Consider the following 18,522-nt stretch of genomic DNA (forward strand, 5'->3'; position numbering starts at 1 on the left):
GGCAATTATTCATCTGCCCATAACACATACAGTACATGCAGACTCAAATTTTTTTGAAACTTTGCGGTAATGTAGAGGGTCATTCCAAATATCACTGAAACCAATCTTACTCCAATTGGTCAAACGGGGCGCTATAGCAATTTTTTGAAAATGCAAACTTTAAACAGGCAAAAGTCATGCCTCGTTTGGCCGACAGCCATTAAACCTGCTTACACATGTGCCTTGACTCATGAGGAACACATCTATCACGTTGACCAGTAAGCACCGGCCTTAGATTGTCCGCAATTTTGAGCAGTTTGAGAAACACTTAAACCCAGGATTTTTAAGCTATTTGCGTGAAACTGTATCATCTGTGTGATCTCCTTTTTCACAGGATCTAGTCTGTTGGTCCAATGGCTTCTCGCTTAAGTGTGTGCCTTAGAACCTCAAGACTGCCAGTTCAAGCCTCACTTGATGCAGACTTCATTTAAGTTGCATTGCACACAAAATGATTGTGTCAATTAGTGCAATTGTTAAAGATAACCTGAAATGCTTAGTTGAGAGTATGTTTTTTCAATGTATGACATACTTCATTCTGAAAATAGCCGATCTACAATCTCAAAACTTTTCAGATAGCAACATGTTTCTGAGCTTGTAGATCGGCTGCTTTCACTGGTTTCGGTTGCGAGGAGACATACAATTTCTCTATTGGTAAATGGTTTGTGAACGAGTATAGTGTTAGTGAAACAGGGGCTTGGTTCATGACAGAAGGCAAAAGTTTATGATCTTCAACAGACAACTTCAGCCTGGTCAAAGCTATAGCACTATAGGCAGTGTTGCAGCCTGTCAGTCGCATGGTTGAGAGTTCGATTCCTGTTAATGGCAATAGTTTGAGATATCAAATCCATTCTGTTTCCATCTCTCTCTCTCTTCAATCTATTCCGTTTCCATGTCTCTCTCTCTTCAATCTATTCCGTTTCCATGTCTCTCTCTCTCTTCAATCTATTCCGTTTCCATGTCTCTCTCCCTTCGATCTATTACGTTTCCATGTCTCTCTCTCTCTCCATTCTTCATTCACTGGCCCCGTATTATTGCTGCCTGCAGCTATATTTTTACTTGAGTTTGTCTTCAGTTTTTTGATAGCTGTTTTAGGTCGAGGCATATGAACCAGTTCCTTTTTTTCGTTTTGTTTCAAACTGCACCAGTTTGAGTTCACAGTTGTTTTAGTTGCTTATTAAGTTGTTTTTGAGTTTTGAACATAGTACCTTTGGTTATAAACCCCTGACCTTATTGCTTGTGCCTCGTTGGCATGGAAGACACAAGTGAGAACGAAATACTTTACCTTTTATCATTTAAATCAGGGGTCTTCAACCTTTTCAGGCCAGGGACCCCCAAACTGATGGGGAGATGGAGCAGGGACCCCCTACCTCGTAGGGTAGGGGGGGCTACCACATATATTGTATATTTATGTATACAATTGTGTTTTATATTGCCTGCTCCTATACGCACGGTGTGCAAAATAAAAAATCTCTACAAAATATGTATAAACATACCATGTTATTGTGCATTGTGCCTCCATTTATCTGTTTGCTATGGATTCATGTCATGTTTAAAGACAATTTGACATTTTGGGAAGATTTTTTTTTTTTTTTACAAAAATATTGTTTAATCAAACAACAATTTCGCGGACCCCCTAGGGGTCGCGGACCCCCTGTTGAAGACCTCTGATTTAAATGGAGAGTGAAAATGGTGCCTAATGCCTAATGGTGGTTATAAAACTTGTAGAATTTAGATGGAGAGTGAAAACGTGGTGTTATTAAATCTACAGTTTGTAAATCGACACACTTTGTAATATCAGTAAACAGGGGTGTAGTGGAAGGGGTTGCAGGGGAGGGATGCTCCCCCAACGTCTAAAATTAGGATATCGGTTTTGGTCAAAACCACTTGAACCCCGGCATCCATATTACATTACATTACATTACAGTCATTTAGCAGACGCTTTTATCCAAAGCTTTATTCTGGTGGGAACGTAAAATAGCCCATCTACAAGCTCACAATGTGTCACGCTGCGATGCGTTGTGAGCTTGTAGATCGGCTATTTTTGGAAAATACATTTTGCAGAGGGAAACAAGCATATACCCGTAGATACGCTCCCCCACTTCTAAAAGTAGCACTACACCCCTGTGTATAGACGTCTTCTGGGCCTCCTCTGGCGAAGTCTTCTGGACGTCCTCAGAGAAGGTTTTTTATACATCTCACATGTAATTAAAACATATTTTCTGGACGTACAAAACATATGTTTCAGACATAATCGTTGGACATGACGTCTTCATGAGCTATATATTCTTATTGATTCTGACCCTATTTTACATACTGACAGAAATCACAATATATCAATTATTCAGCCACATTTGCATGGATGGATCCATTTTTACAACATAAATACCTATGGTCAGGTCATATTTGGACCCGCCGTAGATACACACATTTAGGGCTAAAATAACTATTGTGTCCATCTCGATGGAGCACCCGACAAAAGAATTACGATATAATTTAGACCGTTTTATCTGCATGCAGATTCTTGGATGGTTAAATAATTATGAATTAAAATGTATTATTTAAAAATCATATATTAATTTGTATGAAATATCACATTTCTCCTAAAATAGTACTTCTATAAACCTAATTATCCCAAAAGGGCAGAGTATACTGCAAAAAACAAAACAAACATCCACAACCATTTAAATATTGGCAGTCTTTATTTCAACAAGACTAGGAAATGTTTAATATACCTTTTCTCTTACAATTTAACATCTATGTCATCTTGTTTTTTCCATAACATTTAGCATTTAGGAGATACTCTGACAAGTAAAAATCTGATGGACTTTGATGGCCTCTTTTAGAGACATCTAAAACGGCTGCTCCTTATATTTACATATTGTTGATTCTTTTCAGTCACTCGCTCTCCTCTCAGAATAAGAGTCCGAACTGTACTTGTGGGCCAAAGGCAGATGGAGGAGGTTCTTCTTCCGTCTCTAGCTCAACTTTAAATGGTCACCAGACTTTAGTTGTCTCTGTGGATCAGATGGAAAAACTCCCTGCAGCTGGATGGCCACCAGCCAGCTGGGAAATGCTGCCGCCTTGTGGCCCGCAAGCACAGACATTCACCACCACCACCACCATCATCATCATCCCAAACATCTCCTCACCCGTTTGGAGTTGTAGACCAGTGGTTCTCAAGCTCTCGAACCCCAACAACTCTTGGGAGTATTCAAATGGAGCCAAATGGACCCATTCGGTTCCATTTGTATACTCTCAAGAGTTACAGACCTGTAAAGGTCCATCTTCAACCCCGTCAAGGAACCCCTGAGGTTCCCTGGACCCTACAATGAGAACCACTGTTGTAGACAGTTGGGGTTTTATCGCGCACAAGCACAGCTCTCCCACATGACACTTAACACATGCACAAGCCCTTGTAGAAATGTTGGTACACACGGGAACAGAGGAACCGAAACAGTGGAAATACAGACATAGGGCCTAATTTAGTTGTCGAAACATAGCTTGGATATCTTTCCATGGGGGTTGCATAGCTCTTCTGCTGCGTGGACATTCTAGTCCCTCCAAGTCCAACTTCTCGATGTTTTGATGTCCTTCACTGATTCGTTTCAAGTCCTCTTGATTGTACTGAATCATCGGGAACGTTAACCTTCCATAAGGATGTCTCCCTTAAACGTACAATCATCCTGACAGTCATGATACACGAGAGGCACGAAGGTTGTGAGCAAACTGCCATGTCCAGTATTCACCACGCGTCTTAACATTAGCCAATCACTTTAGACCTGCACACAAACCTGAAACATGCAAATCCATTCATATATATATATATTCTTTTACAAAATGCATATTTAAACCAAGACATCTGATACCAGTACAAATAAGTCCGTTAATTTGTAAAATTAATATTCTTTTCCATCTAAATTATGTATATCAATGTATTCTGAATACTGTATTTTTTAGATAATTATGTTTGTCATTTCTGGGAGCATGTTTGCAAATGCATTAAAAAAACATGCAGTTACATAATTTACTGTACAAAAGCAACTGGAGATGACATACTATGTCAAGAGGAGAAATGACCAGAGTATCAAACTACAACTGAATGTTGAGCTGAACAAAACAAACTTTAGAAAATTTGCGCAGATCACTGATTATAAATGAATACCTTGAGCAGTCATTAACATCTACATTCGTTTGTTTCTGACAATAAGAAGCTAATAAAGTACCAAGGTTTATAAAAATACAACAAACTCCGATACTCTCGCATGTATCAAATTTGGTAGCACTTGTGATAAAGACATTCAATGTTGCCTTGAAATGAAAAAATGTAAGAATTAAGTGGGTCAATCAGTTGAAGTGTGTGTTTACACCCATTCAGTCCATTCATCTAAAGAGGTACAAATGTGTATTGTGGAGTGGGGTTGGGGGTTGGGGGGGGAATGGATCACCCCCCCATCAGCTCCTAATAACTAGCAGTAAAACTCACTGTAGTACCTAATAGATATCTTCATAGTAAAAATAGCTAAAACTTACAACAGCTTTCAACATAAAACCCTGTATTAAAAAAAAGTATTTTTGATCTGATTTCATTTGATCAAAGCCATCACGTCTTTCGTTCCTCTTATCTGGTTTTTATCTCCAACATTCCAGACACACAAGTCACATCCTGTCCTTTTTCAAACGGGTCGGACTGTTACGGAGTCAGAGAACTCCATAATGGACTGAGTTTACAGTACCAGAGGGCATTCAGGACTTGTCTTTGTCAGCTAACCTTCTTTAAGGGGGGGGGGGGTCTGTCTCCGCTCCAAAACACTGGGGATACCTACTGTACCACACAACTAAACTAAACCAAGACACTTTCAGGTAGAACGCTGCTCGTCTCTACCGACAATGAGGCTGTGTACATATACATACATTATGTGTACATGCTAACTGCACGTTCAGCACACAGCATGCCCTGAAACTCCACCACACAATGATTCCATCTGTCGTTGAACTAGCTAAATGCCTGTGTCGTCATTTCTCTCATAAGTATTTCTGACAGAGGTGAAAGGCCAGTCAATAAAACAAAACTGCCATCATACCGGATCAATGTCCTCAGCTTTGATCGGCTTCACAATGGTCTACTCGCTTACATCTCAAATGGAAGCACAGTCTATGTCACACACATACACACACACATACGCAGTCAAACACAAACACACACACACACACACACACACACACACACACACACACGCACACACGCACACACAGAAGGACTACTTGCTACATTATTTCTTGGTTGCTCTCTAGATAACAGAAATGAAAATATCTTCAGAAATGCACAGATACGTCTCAGCACAGGCACTCAGCGCTCAACCGAACACCATCGTGACAACAAACAAACAACAAACCAGTTGTGGGATTAAATTGTCAAATAAAAAAAGGAACACTGTTTGTAATGTTGTAGGAGGAATCACAGCTCAGAGGGGCAGCGAGGAGTGAGCATCTAGCCCCCGAAAAACATCAAGGAGGGTAAAAAGGTGAATTCTTTTTTTTTTTTTGGAAGAAAAGTAAAATCTCTGTACACGTCCTTTAAAAAACATAGCAACAAAAAATCTTTAAAGTGAAGTTATTGTAATATTAATAAGAGTCTCCCCCAGCGATGGACAGACTGACGTCCTGAAGGCAGTCTTTTGTCTTAAAAGTCTCTCTGACAGTTTTTCCCCTTCGCTCCATAGTTCCTTTCCAAGCGGTGGCGTTTTTTATCTGAGGTGCGGGGCGAGCAGACCAAGGCCCGCCACACACAGCACCACCAGCAGCAGACTGCTCTGAGACGCGCGGTAGCCTCCGTCGGCCGGCGGGTTTTGGTGGACCACGGGGACGAGGCGAGGTCCCGCCACCACGGGGGGCGTGGAGAAGTACATGTCGTCCGTCCCGCAGGACGGAGTGTCGCAGCCGCTCCCGCTCCCGTCGTCTGTACTGCCGTCCTCATCTGAAACACACAACCAGGAGGTTAGAGGACGGACACAGTGATGAGGAGGACTAGGGCTGCAACTCTCCATTATCTTCTTAACGAATATTCGACTTTATTAAATAAATAATTAAATAATTGAGAAGTGCATTTAAAAAGAACATTTCTTTAAATGTTTTATCAACAAATCGATTATCCACTTATAATTTGCCGCACAACGGTGTCGTGCAAAATAGCTCTAATATCTACAACTACTGATAGAGAGACAGACAGACAGACGGATGGGTAACTCACCATCCTCACCGTTCTCTACAGAGATGTCGTTGCCGCTGTGCGCTGCTTTTAACCAGCTGCTCATCTCCTTCAGAGCGGCGATCTGACTGCGGATCACGGTGTCTGGCTTAGTGATATCCACGTCCACGTCCGGATTCGACACCTGATTGGCCAGTCCGTTTCCAATGACGACAGACTCGTACCTGTGACAGAAGGACGGAACAACAGGATGTTTGGTTTAAGTGGTGCTGTTCTACATTCAGCCAACCAGAAGAAGAAATTGCAGATTAAGACTTTTAACCTTTGCTTTTATGAAATATCTGAGACCATTAGGGTTTTATGGAAGACGATTTGGAACATCAACTTACAATTTAACCCATTGAGACCTGAAACCGATTCTACATGTCTCCTAAATCTCAACAGTTTTCTGAAAAACGTATGTTTCTATATCAGTGGTGTTCAATCTTTTTCATGGCCGCGGACCCCCATCAAAATATGTTGTTCCAGGGACCCCCAGAAGCAAAGATTTGAGTTACAAATGTTCGCTTTAAAAATATATATATTCAAAGATTTGCACACATTTTCACGATTTTTCAAAAATAGCAGATCTACAAGCTCGTAGCGCGGCACTCGGTGCCGCGCTATGAGCTTGTATTGTATATCTGCTATTTTTGAATAGCCCAAAGTGTAAAATAATGCTTTTTAGCTCAAATCTAAAAATGACACAGTTCCAGGTCTTAATGGGTTAAGCAATAGAACATTCTAATACTCTTTAAACTTATAAGAGTGACTGAAATCAGTCGTGGTCGACTGAGAACTTTAATCCATGCATACCTGCTCTTTGCTGTACCGTTCCAGCACTCATCTCCAGGTGCGATCCTCTCCCCGGCACACACAGTGTCTGGCAGCGTTGACCAGAACTTCTTAGCGTGTTTCAACTTCTTCTTAACATCCCCTGTCTGGGATGACAAAGCAATAAGAAGTCAGCTGGGCTTAACCACACTTCGTTGACCGGGGTCCCCCAGGTGTCCTCTTCTTTCTTTCTTTTTATTCTCTGGCAAAAATAGCCATTCTACAAGCTGACAACACATCGCACTGGAACGCGTTGTCAACTCGTAGATCGGCTATTTTTGCAAAACATTAGCCTACTATGACATGCCCAGAATAGGGATGCTAGGGTTCAAGTGTTAAAATAAAAAAATAAATGAATGAGATACACAGATAAATGTTAAGTTTGATGTGGACTTACCAGTCTGTCTAAACTGGTGCCAGCAGCTGTGGTTGGTCTGGCGTCAGGGCTGTACGGGCGGAAACGACCTGTGAAGGTGGTTTCTTTAACGGAGCGACGGGCACGGAAAGCCTTGCTGGGTTTGGGTTGTCCACACCCCTGGAACACCTGGAGAACAGAGGGAAGGGAATGGTCAGCATGCATGCATGGCATACACGGATTACACGCACGTACGCACGTATGTACGAAGTTTACGAACACCCACACACACACTTTATAAATGTGACTACAGACCTTTTGGGACACTTGCATGCTGTTCTCTTGCATGTTCATGATGGCCTCAGAGATCTTGACATCGATGGGGTCGACCACAGACTCAAAGTTAAACGGACCCTCCAACCTCTCTGCCAGACTTAACATGGCATCTGAAAGAAAAACAAATGTCATGAAAAAAAAATAAAAATCATGAATCACAGATTGATTCAATCAACACAAACACATAAGACACGTCTTGAAGTTGCATGAAACTACCACTAGGTGGAAGCACACAGCAAGCAGTTTCATGCAGTTTGGCACATGACACACCACCAGGGGGCAGCAGAAACCAGCAGTGTACCAGGAATAAAAGAGAGGCCAACCATTGCATACTTGTATCCTGTACAATGTATTTTATGCAAGTACATTGCCTTGTCATGTAATCCCATATGGAGTGGGACATAAAAATAAAACGGCAAACAGTATTACATAATACAAAAAATAAATGAATAGTATTATATAATACTTTTGGAATAACATACTGTGAGAACACTGTATTCCATTTATTTGTGTTAGAATTAAAGCTGCAGTCTGTATGTTTTATGTTTATCCCCGATGGAGAGAGGTATGTGCAACGATGTCTGAACTACAGTAAAGATAGTGGCATATCTAGTGTCCAATCTGGTGCAGCTTCTGCCTCAAATAACTTTATTGAAAAAAATAGGATCATGCTCCAAACGATCAAGGGTTTATTACCACCATATAGTGTGACGTTTCGAGCCTAGTGGCTCTTCCTCAGTCACTGATGTTTGTTTCTGCCCTTTTCTACTTGTCAAATAACTCTATTGACATTGTCAAACAGTAGTTGTCCTACCCAACACCAGGGTCTAAATGTCTCAATGGAAGAGTAGGGAGACCACCTCCAACTACATTGTATTCTACATTTTTATCCCAGATTAAATAACAGTTATGTACATTAAAGCAACACAGATCAGAGCTATCAAGGTTTATAGCACTGCTTCTCAAAGTGCAGAAGGGGTCCTTGAGGAGTGTAACACTGAGCGTGTATAGATTTGTACACTCTTAAGCCATTAAGACCTGAGGCGATTCTTTAAAATGTTTTCTAAATCCTAACAGTTTTTTGAAAAAAATAAAAATACATTTTTTTCAAGATTTTTCAAAAAAAGCAGATCCACAAGCTCGGTGCCGCTCTATGAGCTTGTATATCTGCTATTTTTTAATAGCCAAAGAAATCTAAAGTGACACAGATGCGTTCCCGGTCTTAATGGGTTAAGAGTTCAACTTACAATTTTAGACGGAGGTCCCAGACATAAGTTTCATTAAATGGGGGTCTGTGTGCCTAATGTGCATGAAACTGGGGGTCCTTGAAAGGAAAAGACCTGAATAACTGGCTCATGGGACCAGAAGAAGTGTCCTTACCCAGGAAGTTGTTCCATTCCGTGTCCAAGTCAGCCTGGTTGGCCAGGCAGCCTCGCATCACGTTGAGACAGTAGTTCTGACAGGGCTTGAGGGCCACCTGGCCAGAACAGTAGGGGCAGTACAGCATCTTCATGGCTGCTCGCACGCAGCTGGGTGACGCGGTGACCTGAGGGACCAGAGCAAGAAACAGTCAGTCTACAGCAGCTGGTTGTCACTGAAAACTATATATCGGACATTATTTAACTTTTTTGATGATTTATCGGTATCGGCAATTATGCAGTCCACATGCACTGGCTTTTCAACCTGGCATCCCTATTTTGGGCTTGACATTATAGGAGAGAATTTAAAAAATGTCCAAGAACATATATAAACATAATATAAATTGATAGTACAATTTTATTGTCCTTTTAGACGAAATATCAGTCAAAATGTAGGTAATCATCAGTAGTCTAGAACGCGCCCAAATCGGGATCGGTCGCAAAGATTTGGCATAGTTCGGGCTCTACTAAAAACCACCAAAATCTATTTTATTGGCCAACAACAATTTTGCACATATAAGGAAATGGACTCGGTTGTCTGATCTCTGTCTGTGCCACACATATCAATTATCTCTGTCCTGTTGGACCGGGGCCTTTTCACACTCATACAACCTCGGTCTAAGGTTTAGTTGCCTTGCTCAACGGCACTTCAACGGTGGGTGTTGGGAGAGGGGTGAGTTCACCAGTGGTTTTACAGGCAAAGTTCAAAGATCAGTATCATCTAATCAGTCCTCCAAAACACTTGCTAAGCGATCATAAAGTTCTCATGGCAGCACAATCAAAGCACACCCAGACACACACAAATGCCTTCTTTGTAGTGGAACCTTGACCTTTTAGCACCAGGAGAGACAAAAAGAGAGAGAGAAGATAGGACAGAAGGAACTTTACACTAAAAATACTGTGGTTCAGACCATCTCTCCTGATAAGACAGCTGTTGAGTTTAAAAAAAATATCGCGCAACACTCAGTACACTAAAATATAGAGCCTGGGGGAAGATTTTTATCAACCCATATCCCAATACTCAATGCTTTCCTTTTGCTTGTTTAGGCAAAACGTATTGACATTATGTAAGTATTCCATTACAAACCTCTAGGCGGTAGGCTACACACAGAGTATCTACTTGGTGATAATTACATTTTAGGAGCTCATTATGGATTCATGGAAGCTTCCACGCCAACAAAGAGCTTAAGTGCACATCACGGCTCCTTTTAATCAACTTAACAGGAAAACTTTTGTAAAAAAATACTATTTTATGTTTAGGTACTGCACTGGTCTATGCAAAAACCTTTTATCTCAAAATGTCATCTTTTTATGTTTTTCCGTCATTTAATGCCCTACTTTGTCATACAAGAGAGTCGAGCAAAAGAAGTGAAAATAGCCGATTTACAAGCTCACAATGCGTTGCATCCTGAAAAAGGAATGGTTTTGGACATACAAGGTTTCCACCCGACAGAGGTGATTATGTTATCTTGGCACATGACAGCGGTTTGGGATTCAAAACGGTCACCTTGCAATTGGAGCCCCGGACCAGATGGCACCATCATGATTATATAAAACGTGTTTTGATGTCATCATATTGGAGTTTGTGATTCCCAATGCTTGCTCATCGGCAAAGTGTGTACACCACTATGACGGACTGTGATTAACAAAAAGCGGTTGTCGTGTGTGTGATGTCAGGGCTTTTCAGTTTTTACACTCATGAGAGACATACAGAGCATTTAAAAAAAACACATACCGTGGAGACTTTATGGACCACCTCTGGCATGAGCAAAAGGCCACGGGTGAAGGTGCGCGCCGCCACGAAGGCGCGCGTCAGCTGCAGGCGGAGCTTGCGAGGCACGTCGCCGAAGGGCTGCAGCTGCTCGGTGTGACGGCTCACGCACTCCATGTAGGCGTCGCTGAACTCGTACTGCACGTTGACCAGCCGGAACATCCTCTCCAGCAGGTCGGCCCAGAAGTCCGACAGCATGGAGTCCAGGTTGACGGCGGCGCCGCCCGACAGGTAGTAGCGCTTCAGCGACGCGAAGAAGTTCTTGAAGAGCTCGGCGTTCTGCACGTACATCATGCCGTACGTGCGCACGAACATGGTGTTGAGGGAGCGCTCAGCGTTTTCTAGCAGCTCACGGAAAAACTCTGGTAGGGGGAAAAAAAAGACAATGGTAGACGCGGTTGAGTGTCGATGGTTAAATACGAAACATTTCCTAACATCCACAGCAAACAATTTTCATTGTTAACATTTCAGAGTTCTTCTACAAATATGGAGACAGTTTGAAGAAAGGAAATTTAATTAGCTCTGTTCTCAGCTTGATGGCGAATCTGGGTCACATTCAAAACCAAAGAGACGGAGGGCTGATTTTATCTAACTTTAACCCAATACTCCATGTTTTCATTTTGCTTGTTTGGGCAAAGCATTTGCAAAACTCTTTTGAGTATACATTACAAAACCCTAGGCTATAGCCAACACACACACCCACATGTACACACATACACACTGCCAAGATGAGTGTCAAACACTTCTATTGTACACGTTGTTGACTAAATTGGCATCAATAGTTATTCAATTATCGCTGATGATCTTTTACATGACAGAACAAGAGAGCGAGCACTACACACTACAGGTTGTCTGTCTACATCAGTGGTTCTCAAACATTTTCATGTGAAGGACACGACCCCCAAATTGATAGCATTAGGCCACGGACCCCCATTTGAAAACATTTGTCGACATTTGTCAAGATTTTTCTAAAATACCCACAAGCTCACAACCGTTTTGTGACAAATCATATTTTTGAACAGCCAAAAATAAAATGGTTTCAAATGGTTTCAACTCAATTTTGCTGGGGACCCCCTGGAACCTCCTCAAGGACCCCGGCGGGTCCCTGGACCCCACGTTGAAAACTAAAACTGCAGAAATCCATTTACGATAACGCAACACACACACACACACAAGCAGCAAGATGTTTATTCCACTTGAGCCAGGAGGACTTTTTTTCTTTCTGAACAACATTCAGAAGAGTATTTCAGCAGAACACCGCACGCCATAAAAAATCTTGGAAGAACAACATGCGTAAAGGAATGCATTATGGGAAGAGGTCCGAGGTTTTTGGAGAGGGATGGAGAAGTTAAGCGGGGCGGCGGGTGAAAGGTGGAGCGAGGCGGCGGTGTGGAGTCTGGGAGCGCCGCTTCCTCCATTCAACTGAGAGAAGAAAAAAAAAGAAAACGTCTCTACGCATCAAGCCTCTTCAAACTGACCACCGTCAATGGCATTTTTCTGTTGTCACATTCCATTCGCTTTCCTTTCTCCCGGCTTCTCTTGGGACTGTCCTTCAGAGGGACGCATTTTCAATAGGATTACTGAATAATGCGCCCCCGCCCCCCCCGTCCCCCGTCCAGTCTCCCCCATATAGGGACCTGTAACCCCCCCGCAACACAGACACACACACACACACACACACACACATCTCTCTCCCTTCACTGCATTCACTTCATCAGTTGCTTCAGAAGGCTCTCTTCAGGCCGACACAGGGAACAATGACCTACTTCATCCTTAGGAATGCCCCCCCCCCCCCCACACACACACACACAACACCCCCCCCCCACCACCACCACCACCTCCACCCACAAATAATCCAGCTCCCTCTCCCATGAACCCCCAGCCCATACACACACTCTTAATCTGAACAAAATGAGAATTCCACAGTCTCTCCCCAAAAAAAAGGAGGAAAAAAAAGAAAACGAAATCCTACACGTCCATATTCTGTGCATGTGAACACACACTATGTCCTTTCAATTCCCTCTTTTTATCAACCCCTTTCTTCCCTGTACACACACACCTTGTGTTCCAGTGCAGTCGCTCTGGATGTCCTCTGGATGGCTTTGAAATGTAAAGTTCCCATGCTCTCCCTCCCTCTCTGGGAGGGAGTCACTATACACTCCCGAATCAGCCACCAGGTCTCTCTCGCACACACACACACACACACACACACACACACACACACACACACACACACGCCTAGTAGTGCTGCTGTCACTTCCACTTCAGAGTGACACACAAATGAGGTGGGGGGGGGGCAAAGTTGAGGGCTTTTTTAACTCCCAAATTCCCACTGTGTCGCCAAGGATACCGGAAACCACCACACACACACACACAAAGACACAAAATTCCAGGCTCCATTGACAGAGATTAAAACAAAAGACAGCCTCCTCTCCTCCTACCAGATGAGGCACAAGTTTAAAGTCAGTGAAAGGAGACCTTAACTTGTTACACTTTCTGTTTCCGGTCTGTTACATTAACATTACGTTAACACTTTCTATTTCCTGTCTGTTACATTAACATTATGTTATTAACACTTTCGATTTCCTGTCTGTTACATTAACATTACGTTAACACTTTCTATTTCCTGTCTGTTACATTAACATTATGTTATTAACACTTTCGATTTCCTGTCTGTTACTCTTCATGTTCCATCAGTGCTACAATGATTCAGCACCAACCCACCATTTGTTCTCCAAAAAAAGATTATATACTGTGTTTAAATATGTACGTGTGTGTGCATGCGCACAGTCGCACACACGTGTGGTAAGTAGTGGTGTGTGTGTGTGTGTGTGTGTGTGTGTGTGTGTGTGTGTGTGTGTGTGTGTGTGCGCGCATTACACAGGCATCTTGCATTGTCATTAAAAACAGTTTATGACATGCGTGCGTCTGCCAACAGCTCCCCCTCAGGAGGTTTCCATTAAAACACACTGAGCTGACAGAATGTGGGTGAAAGGTTGCATGACAGAAAGACACACAGAGAAAGAGCTAAATGTAACGTAGCAACCTACTCTATCAAGTACAACTTCTCTCATTGTGCCTCCTTTGGTGGCATGAGACCCATCCATCCCTCTCTCCATCCAACTACTCCCCTCTCTCAATGCATCCATCTCTCCCTCCATCGGACCATCCATCCCTCCCTCCATGATCCCCCCCCCATGCATCCATCCGTCCCCTCTCTCAATCCATCCATCCACCCCTCCCTCCCTCTCTCACATCACATCACCTCCTGCTCCCCTCCTCCCTTCTTCAAGGAGGACTGAATTTCCTCTCTGCTAGCCCCCCACCCCCTCCTCCCTCCCCCCCAGGTCTCTATAAAGTGCGCTCCTCCCAGGACCGGCCCAGGCAGTAATTGCATCCTATTTGTGCCAATTAGTCACCGTCGCTTCTCTCTTTCTCTTATGGGATTCCACCCCTCCTGCTGTGTGTGAGCCTGCAGTGGTGGGGATGGATGTGTCCTGTGTGTGTGTGTGTGTGTGTGTGTGTGTGTGTGTGTGTGTGTGTGTGTGTGTGTGTGTGTGTGTGTGTGTGTGTGTGTGTGTGTGTGTATGTGTGTGTGTGTGTCTGAAGGGTCAAGGGGCTTTAATCCCAGTGCTTAGCTCCCAGACGATGACTGGCTCTGCTGAGCAGGGTCAGTGGAACTGGACAGACAGACTTGAGTCTAGGACAAACACACCACGGAAAGAAAGGCACAGCAACAACTATTTCTGTCCTGCACTTAATTGGCCATGACTCCTACCTCCGGGCGTATGAACACAGTCTGCGTATAACCACACACTCCACTTCCTCAGTTTATTTGTGTGTGTGTGTGTGTGTGTGCACGTGCCTGTGTGTGTGTGTGTGTGTGTACGTGTATTTGCAGCTGTGTTTACATGTGCGTCCTACTCCAGATGAACGGCAATTAGGGCTGCAACGTCATCATTTGCATCTCGGTCGGCCACAGTGAATACAATGAGAGTCAACTTCCTGCGTTTGGTTCCGCCGGCAGGAAGTTGCCTGCCTCTGGCGGTCTCAACGTGAGAACGAGAAAATAATGGAAGCGGCAACCTGAGCCCCGTCATCTTATCCAGCTAGAGAACGCTCTAATGGGCCAGGTGGAGGAGAGAGAGAGAGAGAGAGCACAGCGGGCCTTTTGTGAAGGAATCCCCCCCATCCAACGGACGGCTCACACAGCGCTCTCACACACAGTGTTCAGTCCTCCATACCGGTGACTCACAACTTTTTGGATTTCAACGACCCCCATTTTGATATGCATTTGACCCCCTGTTTGATATGCGTTAAAGGAGAATTCCGGACTACTACTTCTTACCTTTTATATGACATTATTATCCTGGGACGAGTGGTACAGTACAAAAAAAAAATCATAACTCCATACCGAGTCCACCGCAGTTAAAAGCCAGAGCGTACGGTCCATGCGCTAGATCGCGTATTATTTAATTTTTTTATGAGATCGGACGTTCATATCGACAGAAAACCCTCCACAGTGTTTGTGTTGGATGCCCTCCGGAAGTCTCGCAAGACGAGATTTCACCCGTGACGTCATCCAAGTCAGTTTGTAAACACTACGGCGGCCCATTTGGTGGAGTTATGATTTCTACTTTACCACTCATCCTAGGATATAATAATATCATATAAAAAAAGGTAAGACAAAGGTAGTCCGGAATTCTCCTTTAACTGAGTGTCCAAACTCAGAGTGTAACTCTGAGTGTACAAATGGACCCTTACAGACTTCTTGACTCTTGACTAATCTATGGCTGGTTTAGTGGGGCGACAGTTAACTAATTGATTTAATTGATTATAAAAATAAAAAAAAATACTCCATTAATCGAGTAGCATAAAGGAACCGTGAAGTCCAATAGAGCTGCAACAGTTAACCACTTTCAACCTGACATCCCTATTTTGGGCATGTCACTATAGGTAAAAATGTTCAATTATAAAAAGAACCTGCAAGTTAGAACTGCCTGCCCCGCCCAGTAATGCAATACCCGTTGTACCTGTTGTCAGAGTACCCGTTGTAGCCATCTGTCTGTCTGTGTCCCTTTTATGCCCGTATATGTGGAGTCTAGGCCAGTCTACAACGTCATATTGACGTTGTGCAACACTCCCTCAGGTCCTCGGCGACGCGCGCGCCAAGTTTGAAGTCGGTTGGTCGGACAGTTCTCGAGATACAGGAACTACAGACGTACACACACAGACTTCGCACATTCAAAGTAGGATAAATTATCATTTTGCGGCGTAAATAAATAAATTAACTATCCTTATATTAAAATTGGCTAAAGGGAGGGCCGGCTGGCCGGTGTACCTCTAATGTCACGCTCATGTCACCATAACCATATAAGGAGTTCCCAATGCAGCTACACCAAAATATGGAGTGTGTTGTTTAACCTCTATGTGTCGTCATGGCATCAGGCACAAACAAATCAGGGTTCTCCATATGATGGGCATAAAAGGGACAAGGACTGACAGATGCAGAGATCTGGGATATATGGGCTTATCAGTCGGATCGGCGGTGCGACGTAGGTGTAAAGGCCTCTAGTTTTTTTTAAATGTGCTTCTCGATTACTTGATTAATTGAAAAAGTAATCAATAGAATGAATAATCACTAAGAAAATAATGGACTGTTGCAGCCCTAAACAGATTGCCTTTACATATGACTGGTGGGAGACATGGTTACCCGTGGGTCATGTACGGAAACGGCAAACACACTGAGACGGCTGAAGAGAAAGATGAGCACAGGGACGAGAACTAGAGAGCCAAGAGCCATGAAACATGATAGACAGAGAAAAAAGAGAGAGAGAGAGAGAGAGAAAGAGAGGTCTATTCGGGAGGAAGAGAGGGAGTTTGGGGAGGCAGAGAGGAGAGATGGGGACAAAGGGAATAGAGAGAGGCAGAGGGAAAGAGGGAAAGAGAGAGGGAGTGGGATCAAGCAGCCATCACATTCCGACACGTCACATTCCTGCTCACATCTGGCGGCAATACACACACACTGTTACCAACCCTCAACAAGGCTAACACACACACACATGCACGGACGCGCACACACACACGTTTTGGCCCCCCATTAACCACATGAACCCTACCGTACCTATTCTAGGTGGCGAACATTTGGTATTGCGTTGCAACGTGTCGTGAGCTTGTAGATCGGCTATTTTCGGCGAAGATATTTAAGTGTAGAGGGGAAAAGGAGGAGGCCTAGTATATGGGGCACCCCAGTCAACTATACGTATATAGGGTATAAATTGTTAAACACAGGAGCCATCTCATATTGTTCTCCCGTTTGGTTAACAGGTATAAGCTCCATTTCACTAGTTGTGACCTTCCGCCGGGCTCCAGATCTCCGGCAGCATCATGTAGAGCAGTGGTTCTCAAACTTTTCCATGTCAAGGACCCCCAAAATAATATGTATTTGGCCGCGGACCCCCATCTCAAAATATTTTGTTACAGGGACCCAGAAGCAAAGATTTGAGTTAAACATGTTAGCTATTAAAAAGATTTCTCAAAAATAGCAGCTTAGTGCTGCCCTACGAGCTTGTAGATCTGCTATTTTTGAATAGCCAAAGTATAAAAGGTTAAAGTGGTTAAAATTATTGTGATGCTATATGAACACATTTTGCTGGGGACCCCCTGGAACCCCCCCAAGGACCCCTGGGGGTCCCCGGACCCCACTTTGAGAATCAATGATGTAGAGCCTGGACGATATATTGGTATTATTTGACTTTTCTTTACAACATCAGCAGCAATTGTGTAGCCGATGTTTTAAACACCTTCGACCTGGCATCCCTATTTTGAAAAGTTCCAAAGGTTTTCAAACAAAAATAGCAGATCTACAAGCTCACAACACATCGTATCGTGACCTGGTTGTGAGCTTGTAGTACGTTTTTGAATCGGGCTTAAGTGGTTAAATAAAAGTTCTGTTGTGTGTATTTTATATTATAGACCGCATGTCAAAAACACTGGTAACCGAGCTTGTAGATCGGCTATTTTCAAATAGCCTAGGTATAAAATAGGGCAAAAGTGGTTGATGTATGTTTTATAATGTAATAATGAATACCTGCAAAGTAACAAAAGTTTTCAAATAATTGTAGTGGAGTAAAAGTACAATATTTGCCTCTAAGATGTAGTGGAGTAGAAGTAAAAGTATAGACAATTGGAAATACTCCGGTAAAGTAAAAGTACCTCAAGATTTTACTTAGGGTAAATGTACTTAGTTACTTTACACCACTGGACGGGCTCTAGCATCACGGTTGGATTGCACAGATCTGGAGATGTGTCCTGCAGGCTCAGTGACTCAGCACCCAGACGCTCCCCTCCCACCCACCCACAGCCACCGAAACCTGACACCAATATTTACAGGCATGCACACATGCACATTTGGGCATACATATACACACACACGGAGAGAGGGCAGGAAGTAGAGAGGAGCCTGGCGGCGGAGCAGAGATGTGTGTGTGGTCCCGTCTGGAAGCGTTGCCCGTCTCTGGGATCG

General features: G+C 43.4%; 1 protein-coding gene across 1 annotated transcript in view; it reads right to left on the reverse strand.

Moving 5' to 3' along the window:
• Positions 1 to 2,719: 2,719 nt before the first annotated feature.
• The window catches only part of gpc4 (glypican 4), a 47,338-nt gene continuing 31,535 nt past the window's right edge, over positions 2,720 to 18,522 (reverse strand). Inside the window, exons 3-9 of the mRNA XM_080416923.1 lie at positions 10,962 to 11,359; positions 9,189 to 9,354; positions 7,788 to 7,918; positions 7,515 to 7,661; positions 7,100 to 7,224; positions 6,287 to 6,468; positions 2,720 to 6,013 (exon numbers count right to left, since the gene is read on the reverse strand). Coding sequence (XP_080273049.1) covers positions 5,784 to 6,013; positions 6,287 to 6,468; positions 7,100 to 7,224; positions 7,515 to 7,661; positions 7,788 to 7,918; positions 9,189 to 9,354; positions 10,962 to 11,359 — 1,379 coding nt within the window. The 3' untranslated portion in view covers positions 2,720 to 5,783. The remainder of the gene's footprint in view (positions 6,014 to 6,286; positions 6,469 to 7,099; positions 7,225 to 7,514; positions 7,662 to 7,787; positions 7,919 to 9,188; positions 9,355 to 10,961; positions 11,360 to 18,522) is intronic.

This window comes from Gymnoscopelus braueri, assembly GCF_963280865.1.
Source record: "Gymnoscopelus braueri genome assembly, chromosome: 20".
Classification (NCBI taxonomy): domain Eukaryota; kingdom Metazoa; phylum Chordata; class Actinopteri; order Myctophiformes; family Myctophidae; genus Gymnoscopelus; species Gymnoscopelus braueri.